This window comes from Leptopilina heterotoma, unplaced genomic scaffold (genome assembly GCF_015476425.1).
Source record: "Leptopilina heterotoma isolate Lh14 unplaced genomic scaffold, ASM1547642v1 Lhet_38, whole genome shotgun sequence".
Lineage (NCBI taxonomy): Eukaryota > Metazoa > Arthropoda > Insecta > Hymenoptera > Figitidae > Leptopilina > Leptopilina heterotoma.
The window spans coordinates 436,434-461,092 of record NW_025111054.1 but is presented as its reverse complement, the minus strand read 5'-3'; the positions used below and the strand labels follow the sequence as shown (position 1 = coordinate 461,092).

Here is a 24,659-nt window from a genome sequence, read left to right as displayed (position 1 = left end):
CACTTCAATCGGTTGAACCGTTTTCAAGTGATGCGCGAACAAAGTTTTGCATACAGACAGACAGACAGACAGAAGGACAGACAGACAGACAGACAGATAGACAGACAGACAGACATTTTTTTTTTTACATTTTTCGAATTCTCATGTCTCAAGAAGAAAAAATATATAAGAATTTTCAAGATTGGAGCAATGTACAGACAGAAGTCTGGTTTTATTAATATAGATATATATATATATATATATATATATATATATATATATATATATATATATATATATATATATATACTCGTTATCCTAGTATGTAGGCCAACAGTTTACTTCAAATATTAATTTCTATATTAACATCAATATAAACTACAAGGAAGTACGTAATTTAAAAAAAAGAATGCATTTCTCTTTATTATTGGTGTTTTTATTATTACTTCCAGTACATGATGTACTTGGGTTTGCTAGTAAGTTTATAAACTTTTCTTTAATGTTAATAATAAGATTTTTGTTTTTTAACTCATTTATATAATGTCGGAAGGACAAATATTAATATTTTTGTGAGTTGTAAAGTAATAAATATTTTGCAATGTTAGAGTATAATGAAAATAAAATACATTGCAGATTATTACGGGACTAGAAATGCAGCAAGAGATCATAAATGTTACACATGCATTAATGGTACACATTTTAAGTTTGGAGAATGTAAGAAAAAAACGGATGACTGCAACTATGATATACCAAACGAAAGGTCTACTACTCATGATCATTGTGTAAAACAGGGACCTTTTTATTGCTGCTATTATTTTATTACAAAGTAATAACAAAATTAAGTTCTTTTTATGATTATTTCTATTTTCTAATATAAATGTAGATATAGTCATTATATTATACATTAAAATGTATTGATTCCTTTTTGCGATCAGCAAAAAAAAATGTGCTTGTTCTCGTGAAGGAAGCAATAACATTATTTACTTCTTTATAATAAAATATTATTTACAAATCGATTCACTTTAGCATATATTTCTATACATAGAGAAAATGTTCTTAAACCATTTCTAAAAATTTTATAATTTAAAGGCCTCACGAGATTCCTAAAACACGGGATTTTAGTAATCCTAAAAAACGTTATCCTGCTGACGTGTGCGCTGGCAAATCCTAAGTCTGGTTCCGGCATTGCCATTGGCATAAAAGTTTTCTCGGAAAGATTATCCACAGTACCGTAGCTGAGTTAATATGTTTGGCCATTCAAACCTTATTCTGTATTCTTTTTGAAATATTGTATGTAACCAAAAATTGTAGTGCAAGTTACTGCAAACTATATAAAACATGAATTATATAATTTACAATTAAATCAAAAGAATTATGTTATTACCTTCTCTATAAATGTCATTCCTAATTTTTGAAATCCAAAAGTTGAAAAAATTATTGGCAATTGTATTATCCGTTGGCGTAAGTCATCCATCTAAAAACAAGTTGTAAATCTAGATGTTCATTACATGGATATTTTGATGCTTCTTCTTTATACGATTAGCAAATAAATTTGTAGAGGAAGCATTAACGACAAGTATATATTTATAATTTTTAAGTAATTTTCAGTACAATCTAACATTTATAAAAATCAAGTTCATTCGACTTAATGAAAAGAACAAAATTTTATTAGTAATATGATTCTAAATAAACAAAAAAAAAATTTAGTAAAGTGAATTTTTCAACTTTAACTGTAATTAATTCTATAAATTCCTATATACTTTGTATACATCAATCGATTCGTCTTGATGCACATTATGATTTTTGAAAGAAAGAAGTAAGATTTTATTGTACAGCAACATAATTTTGCTCAAAGAATTGAATTTTTGAGAAAAATGCGAATTTTTCGGCTTCAATTGCAATTACAATAACTATAAATTCTCATAAAATGTATACTTTATATAGATCAATCGATTTATCTTGATGCAAAGAATAAGATTTTATAATTATATATATATATATAATATCAATTTCAACATTCGGTTTAAAAAAATTTTTTGATGAAAGTAAAAAAAAATTTTTTTCAAGGTCTTTTTTAGCACATATAGGATTATGCCACAAAACCTGGAAATGTCAGGAAATTTTATAAACCTTGAAAAAACCTGGAAAAAGCAGGGAATTTTGATCAAAATCCTGGAAAATTAATATTTTCTATAAAATTTATTCTTGAAATTTAATCTTACATAATTATTTCAAAATTAATTGAATTTTAGAAAAGTTGCGTTTAAAATTACAGAATTTTTATAAATAATTGAATTTTGAAAAGATTTCAAATTAAAATCTTTGAAAACATTAACTTTTCGTACTTTTTGATTAACAATTCTACTGTAGAATTAATTTTTTTTACAAAAATTTAATTGAATTTTTCTTTAATTCTTCAAGTTTTTATTTTCTAATATATATTTAATTGAAGAATCTCACAATAATCGAAATTACGTAAAAATTTTAAGTAACAGGATTTTAAACAACAACTTTTTGAAAAATTATTTAAAAAAATTGAGTTTAAGAAGAATTTTTGTTAAAAATTCTAGAAATTAAGAATTGAACTGAAATGAAAATAATTTTGAAGAAATTATAGTAACAATATTTTTATAATATAAAATAATGATAGTATCAAGTTTTAATTATTATAAAACATTAAGAAAGCGATTACTCAAAGTCGAAGACTCGGAGTGATCGATAATATGTTCATGTTTTATAATAAAATATTTTTACATGTTATTGAATTTAAAATTTTTGAAAATCTTGATTTCTGTAAAAAAATAATATTGACGTTATATAGTTATTTTCGTATCAAGGGCGCAAAATAGGTGATTTCGCCAGAGTTGTAATCACCTTTGCGCCCATGATGCTAACATAATTTTTTGTCCTAACTGCATGGAAAGTATGTCATTGAGGGCACGAACGATTAAACGCTCATATTAGTTAAAAATTAAACTCTATATAAATGTTAACTCTTTGAAGTCTATAATGATAGAAGTTTTAATATAGAAATAAGAAAAAAATGTATTCTGGAAATATAGGATTTATTTATTTAGAACGTAGTAATTAATAATTAAACAAAACTGAAGCAAGATTGTTTAAAATTGACAATTTTTAGAGAAAATCGAAAAAATGCACATATTTTTATAGACAAAATAAAACAAGTTGAAAATGTTTGCATTTTTATAGTCAACATAAAAAGAAAGTCGAAAATATCGCATTTTAATGAAGAAAATCGAATAATTAACATAGGGGCGCTAAATACTTTCCCACCCGCTTGGAGGCTTCCCCTACCCCTGGGTGGGAATGAGTTACTTTGCGCCCGCTCTAAGTGCCTGAAATGACATACTTTCCGTGCAGGTAGGACAAAAAATATTTTTTAACTAAATAATGATTAAATATTCATTTAAAAATGAAGTTATTACCTGTTTTGCAAGTAAGGTGTTTATTTCGTAATTTACCAATCCTGACAGAGTTTCTTTCATCTCATTGCTCTGAAATAAAATTTTTTAAATTTATGAATAAACTTGTAAATTTTAATTTCTAGAAATTATATTTAAAATTTAACATTATCACATATTACCTGCTTTTCTCGATTTGACAACATGGCGCGACAATGAGAAAAAATCTTAAAGCGCTTTTGATAACTTTTAGTAAACACGCATAAAGTAGAAAATAATTGTTAGGATAATAATCCATTATTATTGAGAGGCTAGCCCATGTCGCTAAATTATAAGCATTGCAAATCATTTGCAAAAGTAAATGTATTTGATAAATTTGATTTACCTGCTTAGAGTGAATGTAAAGGCTCAAATAAATGCATCTGAAAAAAAATATTTTTTTATTGTTTAAGATTTTAGGTTTTTTTATTTACTTCCGACTCGGAAAGTAGACTTCCGAGACAGAAATATATAAATATATATTACTTACTTTATTTTTTGCAAGCAACTCTTCTTTTCTTCTGTCAAATTTTCAGACTCCAAATAAATTGTTTCTATTGACGAATGGAATTCAGAAGCAGCAGATGCATTTGTGTTGAAGAATGTTTTAACTGATCATGTAAGATAGATTCATTTGAATTTTTCTTAAAGTTCTCTATTAGCAAGTTGTTTAAGAATTTGATTTTAATAGCAATGAACCTGGTACATAAAATAAAATTAGTTTATATATGTTTATTTCTTAAATAACATGTTTCTAAAAGACTTGTAAATTATTTTCAATTTGTCGTCTGATTTTAAAATATCACAAGGATCACAAGTATAATATACGTACTTGATACTTAAGTGTATATTCAAATCTATGACTGTTGCAAAGTAGATCACCGAAAATTGAATTCCAAAAAATTCTAATTCTTCAAACATAAAAAATTCTGTCATTAAGCCTAAAACTAAAAAGGCAAATATCCATCTTAGCAGACCTTTAAAAGTTCTGCTATAATTTTCCTTGAAGCCAAGATTTCTAGTCGCATCATCCAATTCCATCATACTTTCATAAAGACCATTCAACTTCTATTTAATTTGATTAATACAAATTACAATTTTTATGGAAATTTTCCACATGCTTGAATTTCGTCTCAAAATTATTATCACGTACCTTAAAGTTAATCCAACCGTTTATGTGAGCAGCAAATATTATTATTGTGTCCGTGATGAATACTCCTTCGACAGCATACGCAAATGGGCTTGGATCTACATATTCGTGAAAAGTCTTACAAATCACCCAACAAAGAATACCTATAATAACAATAAAATGAACAATAAATTGAATAGAATAAACATAAATAATAAAACTTAATAAAGTAAAAGTGACAAAATTTATTTGTTCGCGTTCCCGAGTAAAATATATAAGCGACTTGATAATTTTGTGATGAGCTTCCAAGACATTCTTTTTGTCATAGAATATGCGTATAGCCGTATAGTCAAAAATGTAAAAAACAGTAAGAATAGTTTAGTATAAATGAAAAAAGAAAGTGTGGAGAAGCAATTAATAAATGATTATTATTTAGTAGAGCCATTTGCAGAACATACCAAAAAGTATTATCCCCGGAATGGAACGGAATTTATTATATTTCGTACCGCCTAAGGGATATCCACTGAAGCCAAATATTGACAGCCAGTTTATGAAAATCAGTGGATAAATACTTTCATGAATATTATTTGGAACCCACTTTACAATTTTCAATAATCTCTTCATTATAATAATTTTTGATGCTCTTCTTTGTTGTTCTACTATAATAGTGACAATGTAGTAAACTAAGTGAATAATTATGAAAGCTCATTTTTTATTATCTTTAAAATATATTTTGCAAATTATACGACTGCGTTCTCTTCATGCTAAACATATAATTGCAACAATTATATGACAACAACTGAATTATTTAGATTGATTTCTATCAACATTTACACGCTTATTGCGAATCCTCTCATATAAGCAAATAGTATGTCAAGTTCCTTTTTAAAATCAGCCAGATCTCTTTCTTTCTAATATCTGATATGTTATATTTATAGAAAAAATTAATCCGACTTTTTTCTCTTAATATTAAGAACTCAACTTCTCTTAAAATCTACATACTAAAAAATAGCATTTACTTTTATTTCATATATAAAATTATATTATATATTATATATTAATTATATATTAAATTATTCCAATTTCTGAATAAAAGCTTCATTTAACATTATATTAAATTTATAATCCTTTAAAATATAACAAGACTTTTGAAACGTAACTATATAATGAAAATTTAATTCTTTCTTAAAAAAATAAATAAAAAGAAAATGTTTAAGACAAAATTTTAGTTCACAGATGCAATCAATTTTAAAACTAATAGCTTTATGATTTTGATACTTTATTGACATTAGAATCATTTTATGACGACATTGTTATTTGTTATCTAACTCAATATAATAATTTATAATTATCATTTATCTTCATGAAAATGGAAATCTTTATAATTAAGGTTTAAATTTTATGGTTTTTTATTCTGAAATTAGAAATTAGTGATATAATCCATAGAGAAATTTAAATAGAAATAAATTGTAAATTATATCAAATATTGAGAAATTGGAAATAAAAAATAATGAACTGCATAAATCATTAAAAAAGATAATGGATAATTGTACAGTACGTATCGATCCTTCATATTAATAGATAATAAAAAATAAAAATTATTTGAGGTTTTTATTTTCGAATAATTGAAATTTCGTAAAATTGAGATGAAAACAAATGCGAATTTGAAAAATTGTCATAGAACTTTTTCGAAAAGTATTAAAAATAATTTGATTTAAAGAAGAATATTAGTTTAAAATTCTTGAAAATAATAATTGAATTGAAATGATGCGAAAATTGCGGTAAATTTTTATTATAATTAAAAAAAACCTATTTTTATTTTTTTTCAATCATTTCCTAATTCAATGTAGTTTTTAAGAAAACGAAACATTTTTTAAAATATAAAATTTTTATTTCTAGAACCAATCTCAAATGTCACTCACTAGGAGTGAATTGGAGTGAATCTAGCATCGCTTTTACAAAAAAAAAAATCTTTCATAATCGTCAATATTCACGTGTTCAAAAAAAAAACATAGTGAAATATAAGTAACAAACTGTATAAAACAATTTTATTTTCGTAGTTAAAAAATAATTTTGCTTAAAAATAAGACAATTATATTGTCGTTTAAACTTTTTCAAAAAGTATATATATATATAAATTAATTTATATTTAAAAATGCGGCAAAATTTAATGTACAAAAAATAAAATTTGTGCATTCATTTACAGGAGAATTTGTTTTATAATTTATTCCCTTACTTATAATTTCTGTTTTTGTTATTGTCAGTTTTCTCCTTGTTCTGTTCATTTCTTGCTTTTCTAATTCTATTTTCCATATTTTGATTATTTGCACTTTTATCCCGATTCTGATCATTTATTCTTGTCGACATAAGTCTATTTGGAATGTTTTGATTATTTTTACTTTTAGCTTGATTCTGATCATTTCTTGTCGACATAAGTCTATTTGGAATATTTTGATTATTTGCACTTTTATTTCGATTCTGATCATTTTTTGTCCTCATAAGTCTATTTTCAACGTTTTGATTATTTTCATTTTTAGCTTGATTCTGATAATTTCTTGTCCTTGTAGTTCTTTTACCCACATTTTGATTCTGATCATTTCTTGTCAATCTAATTTTATTTTCCATATTTTGATGATTATTGGCAATTTTATGCTGATTCTGATCATTTCTTGTCCATCTAATTTTATTTTCCATATTTTGATGATTATTGGCAATTTTATCTTGATTCTGATGAATTCTTGTCGTCATAAGTCTATTTACAATGCTTTGATGCTGATTACTTCTTGTCGTCATAAATCTATTTTCAATGATTTGATTATTATAAGATTGAATAGGATTCTTCGTGATGACTTTATCTGTGCAATAGGTGCGATTACAATACGTCATAAATCTATTTTCAATGATTTGATTATTATAAGATTGAATAGGATTCTTCGTGATGACTTTATCTATGCAATAGGTGCCATTACAATAGTTGATGAAATTTCTCCAGCAATCGGCGATTTGTAACACCATTGGATTGCCAATAACGATTAGCAAACACTTTGCTCGAGTGATCGTTACATTAAATCTCTGTTAATGGAATAAAATATTTTTAGAATATTATTTTAACCTTTATTTTTGAATTTCGATAAAAGATAATGTTTATCTTAAAATTATTAAATTATATGTTTAAAAGTAGGTATAGGATTAAATTTTAAAAATTGAACTTGAATAAAATGAAAAATTTTTAACCTACTCCATTTTATTTGAATTGTAATTATAAAAAATAAATTTAAAAATACGTTAAAATTAAATACCTTATCGTCATTCAAAAATCCAATGTGAGGTTTCTTTCCGTTTTTGAAAATTGCTGACCTGACTAAAGAGACAATGATAATATCTCTCTCCTGACCCTGAAAACTTTCGACAGTTCCGACAGATATTTTGGATAAATTTCTATTTTTAAGTTTCTTCATAATTATACTCTTTTGATATCGAAATGGCGTGATAATACCAATATTCCTTTGAAAAATTTGCATACCTTCCAAACCTTCATAAAGTAATTTTTCAACATAGTTCATAACAATTTCTGCCTCAACTGTGTTTGCAATGCTAAATAAATAAAAAGTATAGCGTATTAGTTTTGTATTTTTTTTCACTTTTTTGCTTCCTGATGGTAAAAGCAAAAAATTATTATATAATAAATTTATAAACATGATAATAAATTTAGTTATTTAAATTATATTTTGTAAATTAAAAAAAAATTGTATAAAGACCTATGAGACTCATTATTTTCTTCATGTCCATACGCAGGGTGAAAAATAATCGGAAATCCTTTTATCGGTAGATTTCTCCAATTTTCGGCAATTTTCACTCCATTACCGGCACATGCAATGAGTTCGCTGTCGTAATACATATGGTTTGGTAATCGAAGTATTGTTTCGTGATTTCGATAATTCTGCACGAGTTTCGTTAAAAAGTTCGGATTGTATTTATTACTATTATAATCCTTCTTGTAAAGATAACTCTTCTCCATTAAACGTTCCAACATTGAAATTCCTTAAAAGAAGATTAAATTATAGTTAAATTTTCGGGATGACGAAGTGGATGATTTAGAAAAAATAATTTTCTTAGAAAAGAAATTTTTAATTGCAAAGGACCTCAATAATTTCTATTTTACAAACCTAGTAAATGACTACCATATTTAGTCATTACAATTGGTCCCAATTGTTTCGGATCTCCAGACATTACAAGATTACATCTTCTATGTCTCCTTGAAATGGCAAATGGTATAAAAGTTTCCGGCTGAGTTGCTTGGCCAGCTTCATCGATAAAAATATAATTAAAAAAATTCTCGAAATATGTTAATCTCAAAAATCTGAAATATTAAGTATTTTTTATATTAAATATATCCTGATTTAAATATAAGTGTTAAATGATTATTTAAATTATTTAAATAAAGTATAAAATAAATTTATATGTATACCTTGCAGCTGAGATAAGTGTTGATATAATTACTTTTTTACGCCGAATAGCAGAACTTTTTAGATACTCAATACCTCCCTTTTCGAAATGCATACAAATCTTTACATCCTGCGGTATAGTATCTCTAAATAACCCTCTAAACAAGATAAAATTATTGATATTAATAATATATAATTATATAGAAAAGACTTGAATTTTTCCGGAATTACACTAGGTTGCAAAACAATGTTGATGTAGTGTTTAGTTAAAAGAAGAAATTTAAAAAAAACAAAAGCAGTCAAAGTAACATTATTATATTAGGTTAAATAGAGATATAAATATTGTCTCACCTTTCGACTGATTTACTCGTCATTCGATAAATCAAATCAGGCGAAATGTCACAATTCAATAACCTTCTTGTAACCTCATCGGCAGCAACATTGGAAGGAGTGCAGATTAGAATATTCTTGCCTCTCTCGATTAATTGACAAACCGCTTCAACAATCGTGGAAGTTTTTCCAGTTCCCGGAGGCCCGAAGACTAAATATGGCGACGGATATGATGTGCCGCCGACAATTTGTTGTACCGCTTGCACTTGCTCGGGATTTCTTGCAATGTTTTTATTAATGAATGATGTAATTAATCTGAAAAATATTTCTACTATTAATCCACTGCCTACACTGACTTATCCCCACTCTAGCGCTCTTAAATGTCATTTTTATAGTTCAAGTGTTGCTGGATTTTTGGACAATCATATGATACGTTTTCTAATCGACTACAGAGTTATCAAAGAAACCACAACGGGCAGAAATTGATGTCAGTTTTGTACCAAATGTGAGACAAAACTAAACGTCAATATCAACACTTCTGAAAAACGAAGAGGGTTTTTTTTTAAATCTGAGCTAAAGCCTTAATGAAATTGATCAAATCAGTTAAAATGGCAAAAATAATAAAATAATAAACTTTGAATGTAACAGGTCGCTGAATTCAAATCTGACGTCAAAATTAAGAAATTTAATTTGGCGGATCCAGAATGGCTGACATAATTTTTTATTTTATCCGAAATTTCATAAAACTTATAGTATACAGTAAGAAAAGCTACCATGTCAGTTCCTTAAATACTAAGTTTCATGAGATTTTAGATATAAATAAAAAAATCATATTCGCCATTTTTAATTATTGAATATGTGAACGCATTGAAGGGGTTAATATGTAATTCTCTTTTTTTATAGAATAAAATTCATTTAAAAAGCACATTTGATGCAATCGTCTTTTGTAAGTGGAACGGTTTTAAATAGAATGCGTCATACATCTTAAAAAAACAAAAGCTCTATTTGAGAAAGATTTAATATTCTTACGTACGTTTTTGGAGTATATGACAATCTCCTTGTATAAAGTTTTAATGAGCCAAGATCGCAATCAATCAAATCGATTGCATATTGACAGACTCTGGTGGGCCAATTGGAATATTCAAATTCAATGTAATACGTATCATTTTTTTGATGTTGTCTTCTGAATCTGTTAAAATATTTTAATAAAATTAGCGTTGTTTAAAAAATAAAGTTTTAATTTCTGGTTTATCAAAACCAGATGAGGGGTTAAAAATAAAATTTACAACTTACTTTTCGTAATTTTTAGGTTTTACATTAATGTACCCTGATTCTGATGATACTTTAGTTACAATAAAACTATGTTTTTCCACATCAACCTTAATCGGCTCAATCTTATCATTCTTGGATTTTCGTTTAGGAAACATTTTTATATTTTGTACTTCTATAACAGAATTTTCTGTTAAAAAGCAAAGTTCTTTATCAATTTTTTTTAGATTTATTTTAAAATGCGATTCTTCCTTTTTATAACATATTTTTACTATCTCCTTCTTTTTTACATCGTCTATAGAATTATTATCAAAACATTCTTCCAAATATAAAAGATTTCTCAAAGTAGAGAAATAATTATCATCATCAAAATCTTTTAAATTTTTTATTTTTTCTAAAAACGTTGTCCATTTATTGGCCGAATTAGCCATCATATTATTTCCATTTAAAATATTTTTTAAAATCTTAACTAGTTCCTCGGGAACAGCATATTCTGGTACAGCATCCAGTTCATCTCTTTAGAATAAAATATACAGAATTAAAAATAATTTTTAAAAATTTAATAATTTTGTAAACAATAAATTAATTTAATCCTAATTATTTCCTTTGCTTTGTTGCTTTTTTATTATTCGTGAAATTTATAATTTATTAATTTATAGTCATATAGTTATTAATTAAGAAGAACAGATTTATTATTATTACTTGTGATTTTATTATACGAAAGTTTCTCATTTATACCTTCTTAGGCGATGAAATCCCATTTTGTAAAAATTGAAATGATGATTAGTTCTCTTTTTAATAAAATAATTTAAAAAGTATTTCTCTGCTGAAATAAACGCATATTTTTAAAATTAAATATATAAAAATAAACATGTTTGTATATAACTCAAAATTCAAAAGATAAATACCATAAAAAATATAAAATAGTCTTTATTTATAAATTTGAATTCAAAATGTTAATAATATTGAAAAAGAAAATTGTAAAATGTATAAAATTTTGTTTGAAATTTTCTATCTTCAAATTTATTTTATATAAATCATAGAAATAAATAATCATTAAATAAATGGTAATAATAATAATCATAATAATAAACAATTATTTATTTTAATATAATAAATTAATTATATTATGTATTATGTATAAAATATATAAATACACTGTATATAAGCTATATATTGCAAATTTTATATATATATATATATATATAGTATATATATAGTATATAGCTTATATACAGTGTAATTTGATAATTTTTGCATGGCTCTGCTTATAATTACAAACAATAGAGCTTTAGGGTGTATGGTATGAATCATTTTACGTTGTTTTTAAAAATACATTTATAGGTAATCACGTACATTCATGATATTGTAGGTATTCTTTTACTAATCAATTTAGAAGAATATAAATTATTCTAAAAATTCTATTGTAATATTAGTTAAAAATATTAATTGTTAATTTCTAATAAATAAATAATTTAGTTCGAAAAAATTATAATCAATAACTACTTAATTTCGTTATTATTTTATTTATTTCGTTATATTAGTAGTTATTATGAAATTGAAATTTTTTAATTAATATAATAATATATTTCAATAAATTAAAAAATTTACATTTATAAGAACTTGTTATTAATTATTAAAAATAATTAAAAATTAAAACTATCTAAACTGTTCATAAACAAATTAAAATATTAAAATATAATTATAAGATTACAATTTCTTACTATTAATCATTATTATTATTATTATTATTATTATTATTATTATTAAACATATGCTAATGAGAAAAAAATAAATGATATTTTTTATTAATTTCAATTTAATGTTTTAATTATTAATTATTATTTATAAATATTTCTTTGGATATAAATAAATAAAATGAAAAATAAATATAATAATTATTAAAAATAAAATAATAAATTTTTATTTTGAATTTAATTAAATATTAAAAAAAAAATCGAAAAGAAAATTTGCTGGCACTAAATATTATTCTTCTATCTTAATTATTGCGTGTACAGTACAATAATATTATGTATGTATCTTTGTTTGTAAATAATCAAATTTGAAAATACTCACTCGATTTTGGTATTACTTTGAAAATTCAAATTTTATTTGAAAAATTCTTTAAAAATAGAGAAGCATTCATAATCTTCTATTTTAAACAATTAAATAAATATTTTTTAGATCGATATATATGTAATCCAGAAACTTTTTAAAACATTAAATAACACACACTACAAATTTACAAAAATCCTTTTTTCCAGAATAATAGAGAAAAAAAATATTCTTATCTAAATTTATATAGACAACGTCAACGAGTGAACTCGGGGAATAAAGTGAACATTTTAGCTCTTGTGCGCATTTATTTTTAAATTAGAGAAATTGACGAAATTGTGAGAAATCATACCTAGTGAATAAAAACTATATAATCTAGGGATTTTTGCTTTTTAATTTTTTGTCAATAATTATAGAAAAATTAAGAAATATTTAAGGCCAACGCAGAATAGATCTGTAACCGGAACCGCAATTGTAAGCGTAACCGTAAGAATGAGTTAAAGAAGGATTGGTATATTGTTTATCCTTCTCTAACTCATTCTTACGCTTACGGTTACGATTGCGGTTCCGGTTAGGGTGGAGTCCCATGACAGCGTTTTGCGTTGCGTCGTAATGGGAGAGAAAAAGACGCAAATATACGTTTGCTGCATTCTCTCTCATTACAACGCAACGCAAAACGCTGCCATGGGACTGCGGCCTTACAGATCTATTCTGCGTTGGCCTTTACGATGCAACGCAAAACGCTGTCATGGGACTGCGGCCTTAGAGAAGGATAAACAATATACCTATCCTTCTTATGCTGATTCTACACTTACGCAGCGCTCCGCTTTTCCGTGGCGCTTCGCGTGAGACAGAAAAAGATAGAGATAGTCCCTATCTTTTTCTATCTCACGCAAAGCGCCACGGAAAAGCGGAGCGCTGGGTAAGTGTAGAATTAACATTAACTCATTCTCACACTGTAAAAAAGACCAATGTTGAATTACAATCGGGTCGTTAATTTTAAATTTTCCAGTTTGTAATTTTACTACGGTACACGTAATAATTTAACACCCATATAGTATTTTCACAATTAAAAAGTAAAATTATTACGCTTATCGTTGTAAATGTGTCACGCGTTAGTAAATGTACATCCCGAATGTTTAATCATTTCGTGATACATTGGAAACTTTTCGCTTCACGTATAACGTTGTATGTTAGCAACCCAACCGTAAAAATATTTTCGTGTGTTAAGTAACTTACATCTGATAGTTTTACCGACAGTATGTAGAATTATGTAGCTGTCTGTAAGTATACATTCGAATATGATATTTTTTGCCCGAATGTTTTTCTACACTGCGTGACGATGAAGTGGCATATAAGAAACTATGCGCATAGGCAAACGTTAATATTTTAATTTTAATTTATTAAAATTTCGACAATTTTAAGAATTTAAAGATTAAAGGAAATTTGTAAAGGTAAGTTCAAATTCTTAACATTTTTCATTTCTTAAATTTGAAAGATTTCTTTTTAATTTTTCATATATATCAAAGTTAATAAGGTAATGTCTTTTAACCTAAAAAGAGACACGTTTTTAATGATTTTTTATACTTAAAAAATTTTATTCAACTGTGTGAATTTTCTGTATGAAAATAATTTTCAAACATAAAAAAATTTTTCAGAATATCTTCATGGACTCTATTGCTTAAGCAGCTCGTATTTTTTTAAAATTAAAGTGGAAAAAGTATCTGTTTTTCCTGTTCTGTTGGGGAATTCGTTAACTTTGTACAAATGACAAAAAAGCTACAAATGTGATTTGTATATTATAAATATTTAATATATTTATTTATTTCTTACATTTTTCCTTTATTTCCTTTTTATAATTTAACCTTTATGTAATACAAAATAAATATAAAAAAGAATAATTTTAAAATGCAGCGAAATTATTATGTAAAATTACCGACGAGTGGTCGATTTACAATTTGATGCGAAATCACATAAGAGAGGTTATGTTACGAACGGTAAGTAAGTTAACATTTGGGCTGTAATAGTACTACGTCATACGTGAAGCGAAAAGTTTCCAACGTTACACGTTGTAAATTTACATTGGGCTTTTTTACAGTGCACGGTTACGCTTGCGGTTGGTTAAAGATTCTATTCTGCGTTGGCCTTTATGTTTCTTGGTATCACCTTTATCTCTACCTATATATATTCTTTTCTTTCTTATTTTCGATACTTTTTATGCGTTGTTTTTTAGAAATTTTTAGAAATTGCTTTGATCGCTTTCATATTATAATAATTCTATAATAATTATTCAGTGAAATGAGAACTATATTTATTATCTATTCTATTATCGAAAAAGAAATAGATTGAAATAAAAAGGTATGTTAAAAGCAACATAATATTATGATTTTTTTAACGGAGTGTATTCAGCCAGTCAACTGTCAAAATAAGTGCCAGTGAATTAAAAAAAAGTTAAAAAAATAACAACTTAATATATATGAAGTAGAGACAATTTAACAAAAAGGTGAAAAAGTAAAATCAGGAAAATGACAGAAAACAAATTTTTTTGGCAAGTCTGGCAGGTAAATTAAGAAAATTGAGCCATTTTTCGATTTATGTATTTTCAAAAATTGCGATTTTTCGACTTTTCTTCCAAATATTGCAACAAAATACCACATATTTTAGTATAAAAAATGCAAAATATTATTTTCAGTTTATAGTGCGAAAAATAACTATAAAAAATTTTTCAAAAATTATTCTTGAATTATTTTTTAAAATAATTGAAATTTTGTAAGAATTTAATTGAAAACAATTATTTTTTTTTCAAGTATTTTGTTAAAATTTTTGAAAATCAACTTTTGAAGAATTTTCATTGTAAAATTTTGAAAATAATTGAATTATCAAAAATTGCTTCTAATTTATATAAAATTCAATATTTTCAATTACATATTACCGAAAATTCAGATATAATATTATATACAAAAAGTTATAATATTTTAGAATTATTTTAAATATTTTTGAAGAAAAAAATCATGTTTAAAATTTTTAATTAAAATTCCTCAAGAAATTAATTAGTTTTTTTTAAATTATACAAAAATTCTTTTAAGAAATTCAATTATTTTCGAAAAATTACATTAAAATATTTTAAAAAACTAATTCTTAGAAATTGTTTTATCATTAATTTTTTAAGATTCAATTATTTTCGAATAAAATAAATAAAAATTGATAAAAATGTATTGTTTTAGATTTTTTTTTTAAATTTCGGAGAAATCATGCGGTCATATTTATAAATAAAATTCTTCAAAATTTCAATTATTTTTATTTACTTTTTTCAAAACTTCAATTATTTTTTGACGATTTTACCAAATTTTAATTGTTTGGAAATGTTTTAATTGTATATAATTAAATTTATTTATGTTTAAGTTTACGGAACAAAATTGGAGGTAATTAACGCTATTATTTTCTTTTTGGTTTAAATATAGGTAAACGTAGGTTTCAATACGTTAAAAAAAACTAAGACAATTAATTTTAATAAAGAATTAAGTTTTGATGAGATGTGAAATTATTTGAAATTGTAACATTGTATGATTTTAGATACGTAAAATATTATCTTTTTTCTTACAGATATTTAAATCTTCAATAAACAATTTCATAGATACTATAAAAGGAATGTATTCTCAAGAGAATAAGATGGACACTCCACTGTATAAAGCAGTCCATTCTGGCGATTTCGACCTAGTTCAATCTTTGATTGACGACATATCCCTAGATGAAAGAATTAAAAAGAGATCATTAATGCACACAGCGGCAGCAAGAGGACACGCGGAAATTATTAACTTACTTGTCGAGCAAAATTTTCCTTTCAACGAAAGAGATGAAGCGGGCAACACTCCTTTACATCTAGCGATAAGTTTCAATCATCTAAGTGTGTTTGAGGTACTTGTTCAAAAATGTGATTTAAACGCAACAAATTTTAAAGGCGAAACTCCCCTTCTTCTTGCCACAATGAAGAAACAAATTCAATTAGTAGAGAAACTTGTGACCAATGGTGCCGATGTCAACATACAGGATAACGAAGAAAAAACGCCACTTTACATTGCCACGTCCACAAATAATATTGAACTTGTCGAAGTACTTTTAAAAAATGGTGCTGCACTATCTGAAGCAAATAGACAAAATAAAGATCTTAAATTAATGTTTAAACCACTTTTTAAAGCTGTTGCAAATAGGAATTTCAAAATTATTAAATTACTAATGCTCCATGGGATTCACGCAATTGATGTTTCATATTGTTATGAAACTTCCTTATCCATTGCTGTTGTACAAAATAATTTAGAAATCTTGAAATATTTAGTGGATCACGGCTCAATAAGTATGCCAGAAACGGAAGAATTTAGAATATATCCAATATGCAGAAGAGAATTCCGTAATTTTTTACATTCACAAATATTACTTGAATTGTCACTTGATTGCGGACATCTGGAAATATGGAAATACCTATTAAAATGCAGTTCAAAAATTGATGCTTCAGGTAATTCTAAGCTTCATTCAGCAGTGCGAGAGGGTCAAGTGGCAACTGTTAAGGAGATCATAAAACAAGAAGCTTTTAATTTTCATAAAGACTCTATTGCTAACAGATTAGCCGTTTACGTTGCAGTGGAAAATGGAAATGAAGAAATTTTGAAAATCCTTCTGAATGCCGGTTATTCTTTTCAAATTTTCAAAAATAGAAGTCCTCTCCACGTTGCTGCAACTTTCAATCACACAAGACTAGTCGAAATGCTATTAAACGCCGGTGGTGATTTAAATTTAAAGACCGATGACGGTGAGACTTTGTTACATTTCGCAGCAGCAGCTGGACAACCAACGATGGTTAAATTTCTTCTTAAAGCTGGTATTGATATTAAGGCTGCTACTAAATATAAATATAAATCAGCATTGCATTATGCACTACGAAGAGATAATGAGAATGAAGAGTATTGGACTTTTACACCTAATGAGTATCAAAACATCTTGAACATTGTGAAAATGTTAGTTCCCAAAATTAGTAAATATCTTGAAATCTACGATTTTAATAAATATTTATTACATATAAATAAAATAAGAGTGTCCGAACAAAAGCCTTCAGCTAGTTCAAAGATACATGAAGAAACGTTGAATTGCAACCAAATACATAAAGTATTTGAGAAGAATACAAAGAATCAAGAATTTAGAACTGAAATTCTTCTGTACTGCCTTAATTACATGAATCATAGTCAAATCCAAGTATTTTTAAAATTGGCAACTGAATATTCTCATTGTCTTTCTTCTGATTTCATACACACTATTTTTGAATACAATGACTATAAACTGACCTTGAATGATATTAGTTACTTGAATACAACAGATTATAACAGTTATTTACTTATACTGTGGCAGATGAGAAGTTCTGACATGTTTTATAATTTCCATAACTTAGTGATATATAGAACAGAATTTTTAAAAGAACAAAAATTTAAAAACGATTCTCTTGATCGTTTAAAATTGCTTGCTGCACATTTAGTTTTGATATCCAATAATTCTTATTCAGACGATGAAGTCGAATTTTTCAACAATTTAGGAATTGAATGGCGCAGCGAATGTGAGCAGCAAATAGAAAACATGAAAAAAATAGAAGTGGTCAGTGACTGTAAGATAACTTTCTACGACGTTTTAACAAAACCAGTGAATAAACTTGCGATTTACGTAAAAGACGAGCATTTCCTGCACAAGCTAGAATCATCCTACAAGCGATTTTCAGCTTATGCTGAATTTTTAAAGTTAAATGTCGAGATTGGTAAACGTAGAAGAGACTTAATTGAAGATTGCATGAATTTGATGTTTAATCTGATTGAGAGAAATTATAAAATTCAATTTACAACTATAGACATCCTTAAGATTTTTCAATATCTTTCAGCAGCTGATCTACATCGATTATTAGCTGCATTTTCATAATCATGTCTTAACTGTTAGAAAGCCAGTTTTTTTCCATTGAATGGAAATTCCATTTTTTTTTCAAGTGAAATAACTTAACAATCTGTATAATATTATTATAATTTACATGTTGTATCTACAACTTAACAGCTTTTTAGATGATTTTTTAAAAATAAAAGATAAAGAAAACGTTGTTTATTTTAGTTGTAAGATAACTATGTTCTTCGATTATAAAAATAAAATATAATCCTTTCGATTTATTTAAAATTAATTCTACAAAAATTGTTCCTTATCTTCCTTTTTCGAAACGAAGTCCTGATAAAAGCGAGAAATAGAGAATGTAATTAAATTTCCAGAAAATCTGCTAACGAAGCTTTCTTAATTCTTCTGAATAGGCGAATTTACCTTATTCGAGCTCCTTCTATTCCACGGTTCGGAAAAATCAATTCTTCTCGATTGCAGGACATGCATGAAAAATTTAGGACAAATATGAAATATTATTAGTTTTAAATTCATTTACTTGTCACTCATATAGAATATATAATAATAAATTGAACTTAACAAGAATAGAAATAAAAAAAGGTTATTAAAAAGTATTAAACATTAGTAGTAACTATTCAAAATTTAAGATGGCGGATCCAATATGGCGTCGATTATTTAAAAATTCACTCAATTCGCCTGAAACTTGTTACTCGGGGGTTTTTGCTGTCGCTGAATATGAATTTCACCTTAGTTTTAAAAAATTAAAAATGGCGGATCGAATATGGCTGACTTATTTTTTAAAAATTTATATCGAATTTAGATGAAACTTTATATACTCGTGGGTTTTTAGGGATGTTGAATACGAACTTATTAAAACTAAAGTGAAATTTGTATTCATCGACCCCAAAAAAACTCCGAGTTTAGCGTGCCAGGTAAACCCGATAAATTTTTAAAAAATTCATCAGCCATATTTAATCCGCCATTTTGAATTTTTTAAAATTAAGGTGAAATTTGTATTCAGCGACAGCAAAAACCCCCGAGTAACAAGTTTCAGGGGCGAATTGTTTGAATTTTTAAATAATCGACGCCATATTGGATCCGCCATCTTAAATTTGGAATATTTACGAATTTCCTGGACTGATTAACATTATATAATAATTTTTCAGTGTGTTAAAGTTGTTTTTTGATAGAATCTTCTATGCTTATTTTTATTTATATATATCGTGTTTACAGTCAGTTTTTGCGAATTTTATTAACCCCTTGAAAAGAATTAACAAAATTCAAATATTTTTATAAATAATATTTTTCGGAAGAATTCAATTACTTTTATTAAATAGACAATTTTTTTTTTTGCAAAAATTCAGTTACTTTCAACAAAATTTTAATAACATTTCACGAAAGAATTTAATTTTTTTCTTAATTCCTTTTTAAAAAATTTCAACTGAAATCAATTATTTCCTAAAATTTTAATAAATGCTTTGAAAAAAATTCAATTTTATAAATTTAGTAAAATTCTTTGCAAAAATTCAATTATTTTCAAAAAAAAAAAAATTAACGAAAGAATTCAATTTTTTTCTTCATTTTGTTATAAAATTTTTCAAAAGAATTCAATTACAGGTATTTTCTATTAATAAAATTCAATTATTTTTCAAAATTTTTAATTAAAATTAATAAAGAAACTCCATAATATTTAAAACAAAAATATAAAGAAATTCTTCAAAAAAAAAAAAAAATTAATTAGGATTTTCAAAAATTTTAACAAAATTTATTATTGCGAAAATTTAATTATTTTCATAAATAATAAAACTCATCGAAGAATTTCAAAAATTCTTATTCTTATTTTTAAAAGTATTAAATTTATTCTTGGAAATTCAATTATTTAAAAAAATTCTAATAAAATCGTTCGCAAGAATTCAATTATTTTCAAAACAATTTAATAAAATGCAACACTAACATTCAATTTTTCTCAAAAATTTTAATATAGAATACTTTGTAAACTTTATAATTATTTTTAAAAACTTTTCGCAATTCAATGATTTTCAATATCTACTATTTTCATAAAATTTCCAACCAGAATTCAATTATTTAAAATTTTTTTTGTAAAAATCTTCGTAAGAATTCAATTATTTTTATAAATATTTAAATTCTTTAATGAATAATTAAAATTCGTCGCAGGAATTTAATTTATTAGCATCAGGATAAGAAAGAAGTAAATATTTTTAATGAAAATTAGGAAAAAGTCAGGAGAATAAAATATAGAATTGGAATTTTTGTCACTTTTTTTTTAGCTTGAAAGCTACGTTTTGATACTTTTTTAAAATTAATTATCGAGTGCGAAGTCTGATATTATATGTTTATATAATTTTTAAATATGTAAGATAAATGCAAGATAGCTCCATCTATTTTCGTTTCCATTTGGAGTGTGAGGTGTGCTCTCTATGTTCTTTTTTATTCTTTATGCTCATTTCTAATTTTCCGCATGTGCGTGAAATGAACTAAATTTATTGTCTATTCCTCTATTATCGAAAAAGAATTAGATTAAAATAAAAAGGTATGTCAAATAAGCAACATAATTATTATGATTATCTAACCTAAAAAAATGTATAAAGTTATATAGAATAATTGCTTCTTAAAATATATATTTTTTATTTAAATTTAAAGTTTATAGTTTGCGTCTTCTGATCAATAATTTAAGTAATTTAAGTAATAATAATAATTTAAGTAATTAATACAGAAATGGAATTATTTATTCTTTATTATGATTTTTTCAGATTTACGATATTTTTGCATTGACATTTAAACATTCTCCATATTATTTCTTTGTCAAAGACGTTCCTATTTTTATAATGAAAAAAATAGCTAAATTTATTATTTTTCCTCAAAGCACTTTTATTCGGCATATGACAAACATAACCTATGCGATTTTGTTTACTTTTTATAAAAATTATAAATACATTTTTTAAATTAATATGAAAAATAAATTTTTTACACGAATACATTCGGACAAGTGGTTTTTTATTACAAAAATTATTCCAACGTTTCGAAATAAAAAAATTTTGAAATCAAATCTTCGTTTCGAAGAGGAAATCGTATTGATTTCGAAACGTTGGAGTAATTTTTGTAATAAAAAACCACTTGTCCGAATGTATTCGTGTAAAAAATTTATTTTACCTATTAATTGAAAAAACAACTCGGACGTAAAAGCTTTTTTGAATACTTTTTTTTAATATATAATCTACTAGTGGTAGAAAATGTAACATTATATGATTTTAGATACTACGTAAAATATTAACTTTTTTATTACAGATATTTAAATCTTCAATATAAACAATTTCATCTATGTATAAAGAATGTCTTCTGATGAAGAGGATTTTCAAGGCTTCGATTATGTTGATAATGATGACTATAGTGACTATGAAGACTATGAACTGGATGAAGTCGGCAAATACGATTTACCCGCGCTGAACACTTCACTGTACAAAGCTGTCCATTCTGGCGATTTGGAACTTGTTCTCTCTTTAATTGGCGACATTTCCGAAGAGGAGAGAAACAAAGTACCGTATTTAATGCACACAGCGGCAGCAAGAGGACACGCGAAAATTGTTACCTTACTTGTCGAGCTCAATTTCCCTTTCAACGAAGGAGATGAAGAGGGGAATACTCCTTTGCATTTAACGATAAGTTACAATCATCCTGAAGTGTTTGATGTACTTGTGCAGAAAAGTGATTTGAATGCAAAAAATTTTAAAGGCGAAAGTCCTCTTCATCTTGCAGTAGATAATGATCACATCCGATTTGCAGAAATTCTCTTAGCAAATGGTGCAAATGTTAATATTCAAGATGAATCTGAAAAAACGCCACTTTGCATTGCCACGTGCAGAAATAATATTCAACTTGTCGAAATTCTTTTAAAAAATGGTGCTGGACTATCTGAAGCAAATAAAGAAGCTAAGGATCTTCAATTAATGTTTAAACCTCTTTTTAATGCTGTTCAAAATAACAATTTAAAAATGGTGAAGTTATTAATGCAAAACGGATTTATCGCAATTGATGTTCAATATGATGTCGATACTTCCTTATCTTGTGCTGAACAACAAAATAATATTAAAATGGTGAAATGTTTGTCGGAACTCAGATCAATAGCAATGCCAGAAACCAAAGAATTTTTAAATTCTCAAATACTACTTCAATATTCACTTTGTGTCGGACATTTGAATATATGGAAATACCTATTAAAATGCAGTTCAAAAATTGATGCTTCAGGTAATTCTAAGCTTCATTTAGCAGTGCGAGAGGGTCAAGTGGAAACTGTTGAGGAGATCATAAAACAAGAAGCTTTGAATTTTGATAAAAACTCTATTGCTAATAGATTAGCCGTTTACGTTGCAGTGGAAAATGGAAATGAAGAAATTTTGAAAATCCTTCTGAATGCCGGTTATTCTTTTGAAATTTTCAAAAATAGAAGTCCTCTCCACGTTGCTGCAACTTTCAATCACACAAGACTAGTCGAGATGCTATTGAACGTCGGTGGTGATTTAAATTTAAAGACCGATGATGGAGAGACTTTGTTACATTTCGCAGCAACTGCAGGACAACCAACAGTTGTCAAATTTCTTCTTAAAGCTGGTATTGATATTAATGATGCTACTAAATCTAAATGGAAATCAGCATTACAATATGCACTACAAAGAGGACCTGAGAATGAAGAATATTGGACTCTTACCCCTTTTGAGTATCAAACCACCTTGAACATTGTGAAAATGTTAATTCCCAAGATTGAAGATCATAAAATCGACGATTTGAAGAAATATTTATTATATGTAAGTAAAATTAGAGTTTCTGAAGAAAAGTCTATATCTAGTTCAAAGGTGCATGAAGAAACGTTGAATTGCGACCAAGTAGATAAAGTATTTGGGGAGAATGCAAAGAATCATAAATTTAGAAATGAAATCCTTTTGTGCTGTCTTAATTACATGAATAATACTGAAATGAAATTAGTTTCAGAAACAATATTGAAAAAGTCTAGTCTTCCTTCTGATTTCATTCACACTATTTTTGAATACAATGATTATAAGTTGTGCTTGAATGGTATTTTTTACTTGAATAGAATAGATTATAGAAGTTATTTAATTATACTGTGTCACTCAAGTAGGTATTCCGACGCGACGAATTCTAAAATTAAAAACTTACTTTGTAATGATACATTTAAAAACGATTCTTTTGATCGTTTACAATTGTTCGCTGCACGTTTAGTTCTAATATCTGATACTTTTTATTCAAATGAGGTACACTATTTTTTTATGTATTTTCAACTATTGGATTGGCGTAACGAATGTGAGCAACAAATAAAAGAGATGAAGAAAGCAGAAGTGGGCAGTGACTGGAAGATAACTTTCTACGACGTTTTAACAAAACCAGTGAATAAACTTGCATTTTATGTTAAAAATGATCAGTTCTTGCAAATGATAGAATCATCTTTTGATCGATTTCCAGCATATGCTGAATTTTTAAAGTTAAATGTCGAGAAGGGTAAACGAAAAAGAGACTTAATTGATGATTGCATGAATTTTATGCTTAATCTGATTCAGAGAAATTATAAAATTCACTTTACAACAACAGACATCCTTAAGATTTTTGAATATTTTTCATCAGCTGATCTGCATCGTTTATTAGCAGCATTTTCGTAATTATGTCTCAACTGTTAAAAACACAGTTTTTTTTCATGTACTTACGTATGTTCTTCCACTTTCGAAGAAATTTAGTTTTTAATACTAAGTTACTTAATTTTTTCATTTTCACTAATTTTAATCTTACACTGTGTAAATGTTATGTAATGTTAACAAATGCATTTAACAATCGATAACTCATACTTCTACTTATTGTTCATGGTATTAATAAAAAACTAAGATTCGAATAAAATAATACATCAAACAACAATAACATTCTTCAATTTTTCTGGAATCTGTTAGTAATCAAAGCCAAAAAGTGAAGACAAACGTTATTTACACAGACATGACAGAATTGCAAAAAAAAGTTCTTATTTTGTTTAATTAAAATTTGTTTGTAAGCTTAATCCCA

General features: G+C 26.0%; 4 protein-coding genes and 1 long non-coding RNA gene across 6 annotated transcripts; 3 read left to right on the top strand and 2 right to left on the bottom strand.

The window, feature by feature from the left end:
* Positions 1-321: 321 nt before the first annotated feature.
* On the top strand, positions 322-1,290 carry LOC122505925. Its single transcript, XM_043617810.1, has 3 exons — positions 322-455; positions 613-805; positions 1,069-1,290. The coding sequence occupies exons 1-3, from the start codon at positions 389-391 to the stop codon at positions 1,148-1,150; spliced, it is 342 nt and encodes a 113-aa protein (XP_043473745.1). The 5' UTR covers positions 322-388; the 3' UTR covers positions 1,151-1,290.
* A 2,904-nt stretch (positions 1,291-4,194) lies between these two features.
* LOC122505883 lies at positions 4,195-5,245 on the bottom strand. Its single transcript, XM_043617752.1, has 4 exons — positions 5,028-5,245; positions 4,594-4,733; positions 4,273-4,508; positions 4,195-4,228 (listed from the first exon to the last, which is right to left on the bottom strand). The coding sequence occupies exons 1-4, from the start codon at positions 5,191-5,193 to the stop codon at positions 4,195-4,197; spliced, it is 576 nt and encodes a 191-aa protein (XP_043473687.1). The 5' UTR covers positions 5,194-5,245.
* A 1,193-nt stretch (positions 5,246-6,438) lies between these two features.
* LOC122505853 (putative helicase mov-10-B.1) lies at positions 6,439-12,736 on the bottom strand. Of its 2 annotated transcripts, none has more exons than XM_043617712.1 (10): positions 12,690-12,736; positions 11,352-11,439; positions 10,638-11,129; positions 10,378-10,533; positions 9,366-9,659; positions 9,038-9,172; positions 8,736-8,929; positions 8,328-8,610; positions 7,869-8,163; positions 6,439-7,641 (listed from the first exon to the last, which is right to left on the bottom strand). In XM_043617712.1, exons 2-10 carry the CDS (start codon positions 11,372-11,374, stop codon positions 6,802-6,804), a joined length of 2,712 nt encoding a protein of 903 aa, XP_043473647.1. In that variant the 5' UTR covers positions 11,375-11,439; positions 12,690-12,736; the 3' UTR covers positions 6,439-6,801. The 2 variants fall into 2 exon arrangements, with proteins under 2 accessions (XP_043473647.1, XP_043473648.1); XM_043617713.1 differs by having other exon boundaries at positions 11,352-11,436; positions 12,690-12,723.
* An 890-nt stretch (positions 12,737-13,626) lies between these two features.
* LOC122505852 lies at positions 13,627-14,500 on the top strand. Its single transcript, XR_006301957.1, has 2 exons — positions 13,627-14,122; positions 14,327-14,500. It is a non-coding gene; the product is annotated as an uncharacterized LOC122505852 (long non-coding RNA).
* A 607-nt stretch (positions 14,501-15,107) lies between these two features.
* Positions 15,108-24,659, top strand: LOC122505882. Its single transcript, XM_043617751.1, has 3 exons — positions 15,108-15,229; positions 16,272-18,613; positions 21,931-24,659. The coding sequence occupies exons 1-3, from the start codon at positions 15,194-15,196 to the stop codon at positions 24,266-24,268; spliced, it is 4,716 nt and encodes a 1,571-aa protein (XP_043473686.1). The 5' UTR covers positions 15,108-15,193; the 3' UTR covers positions 24,269-24,659.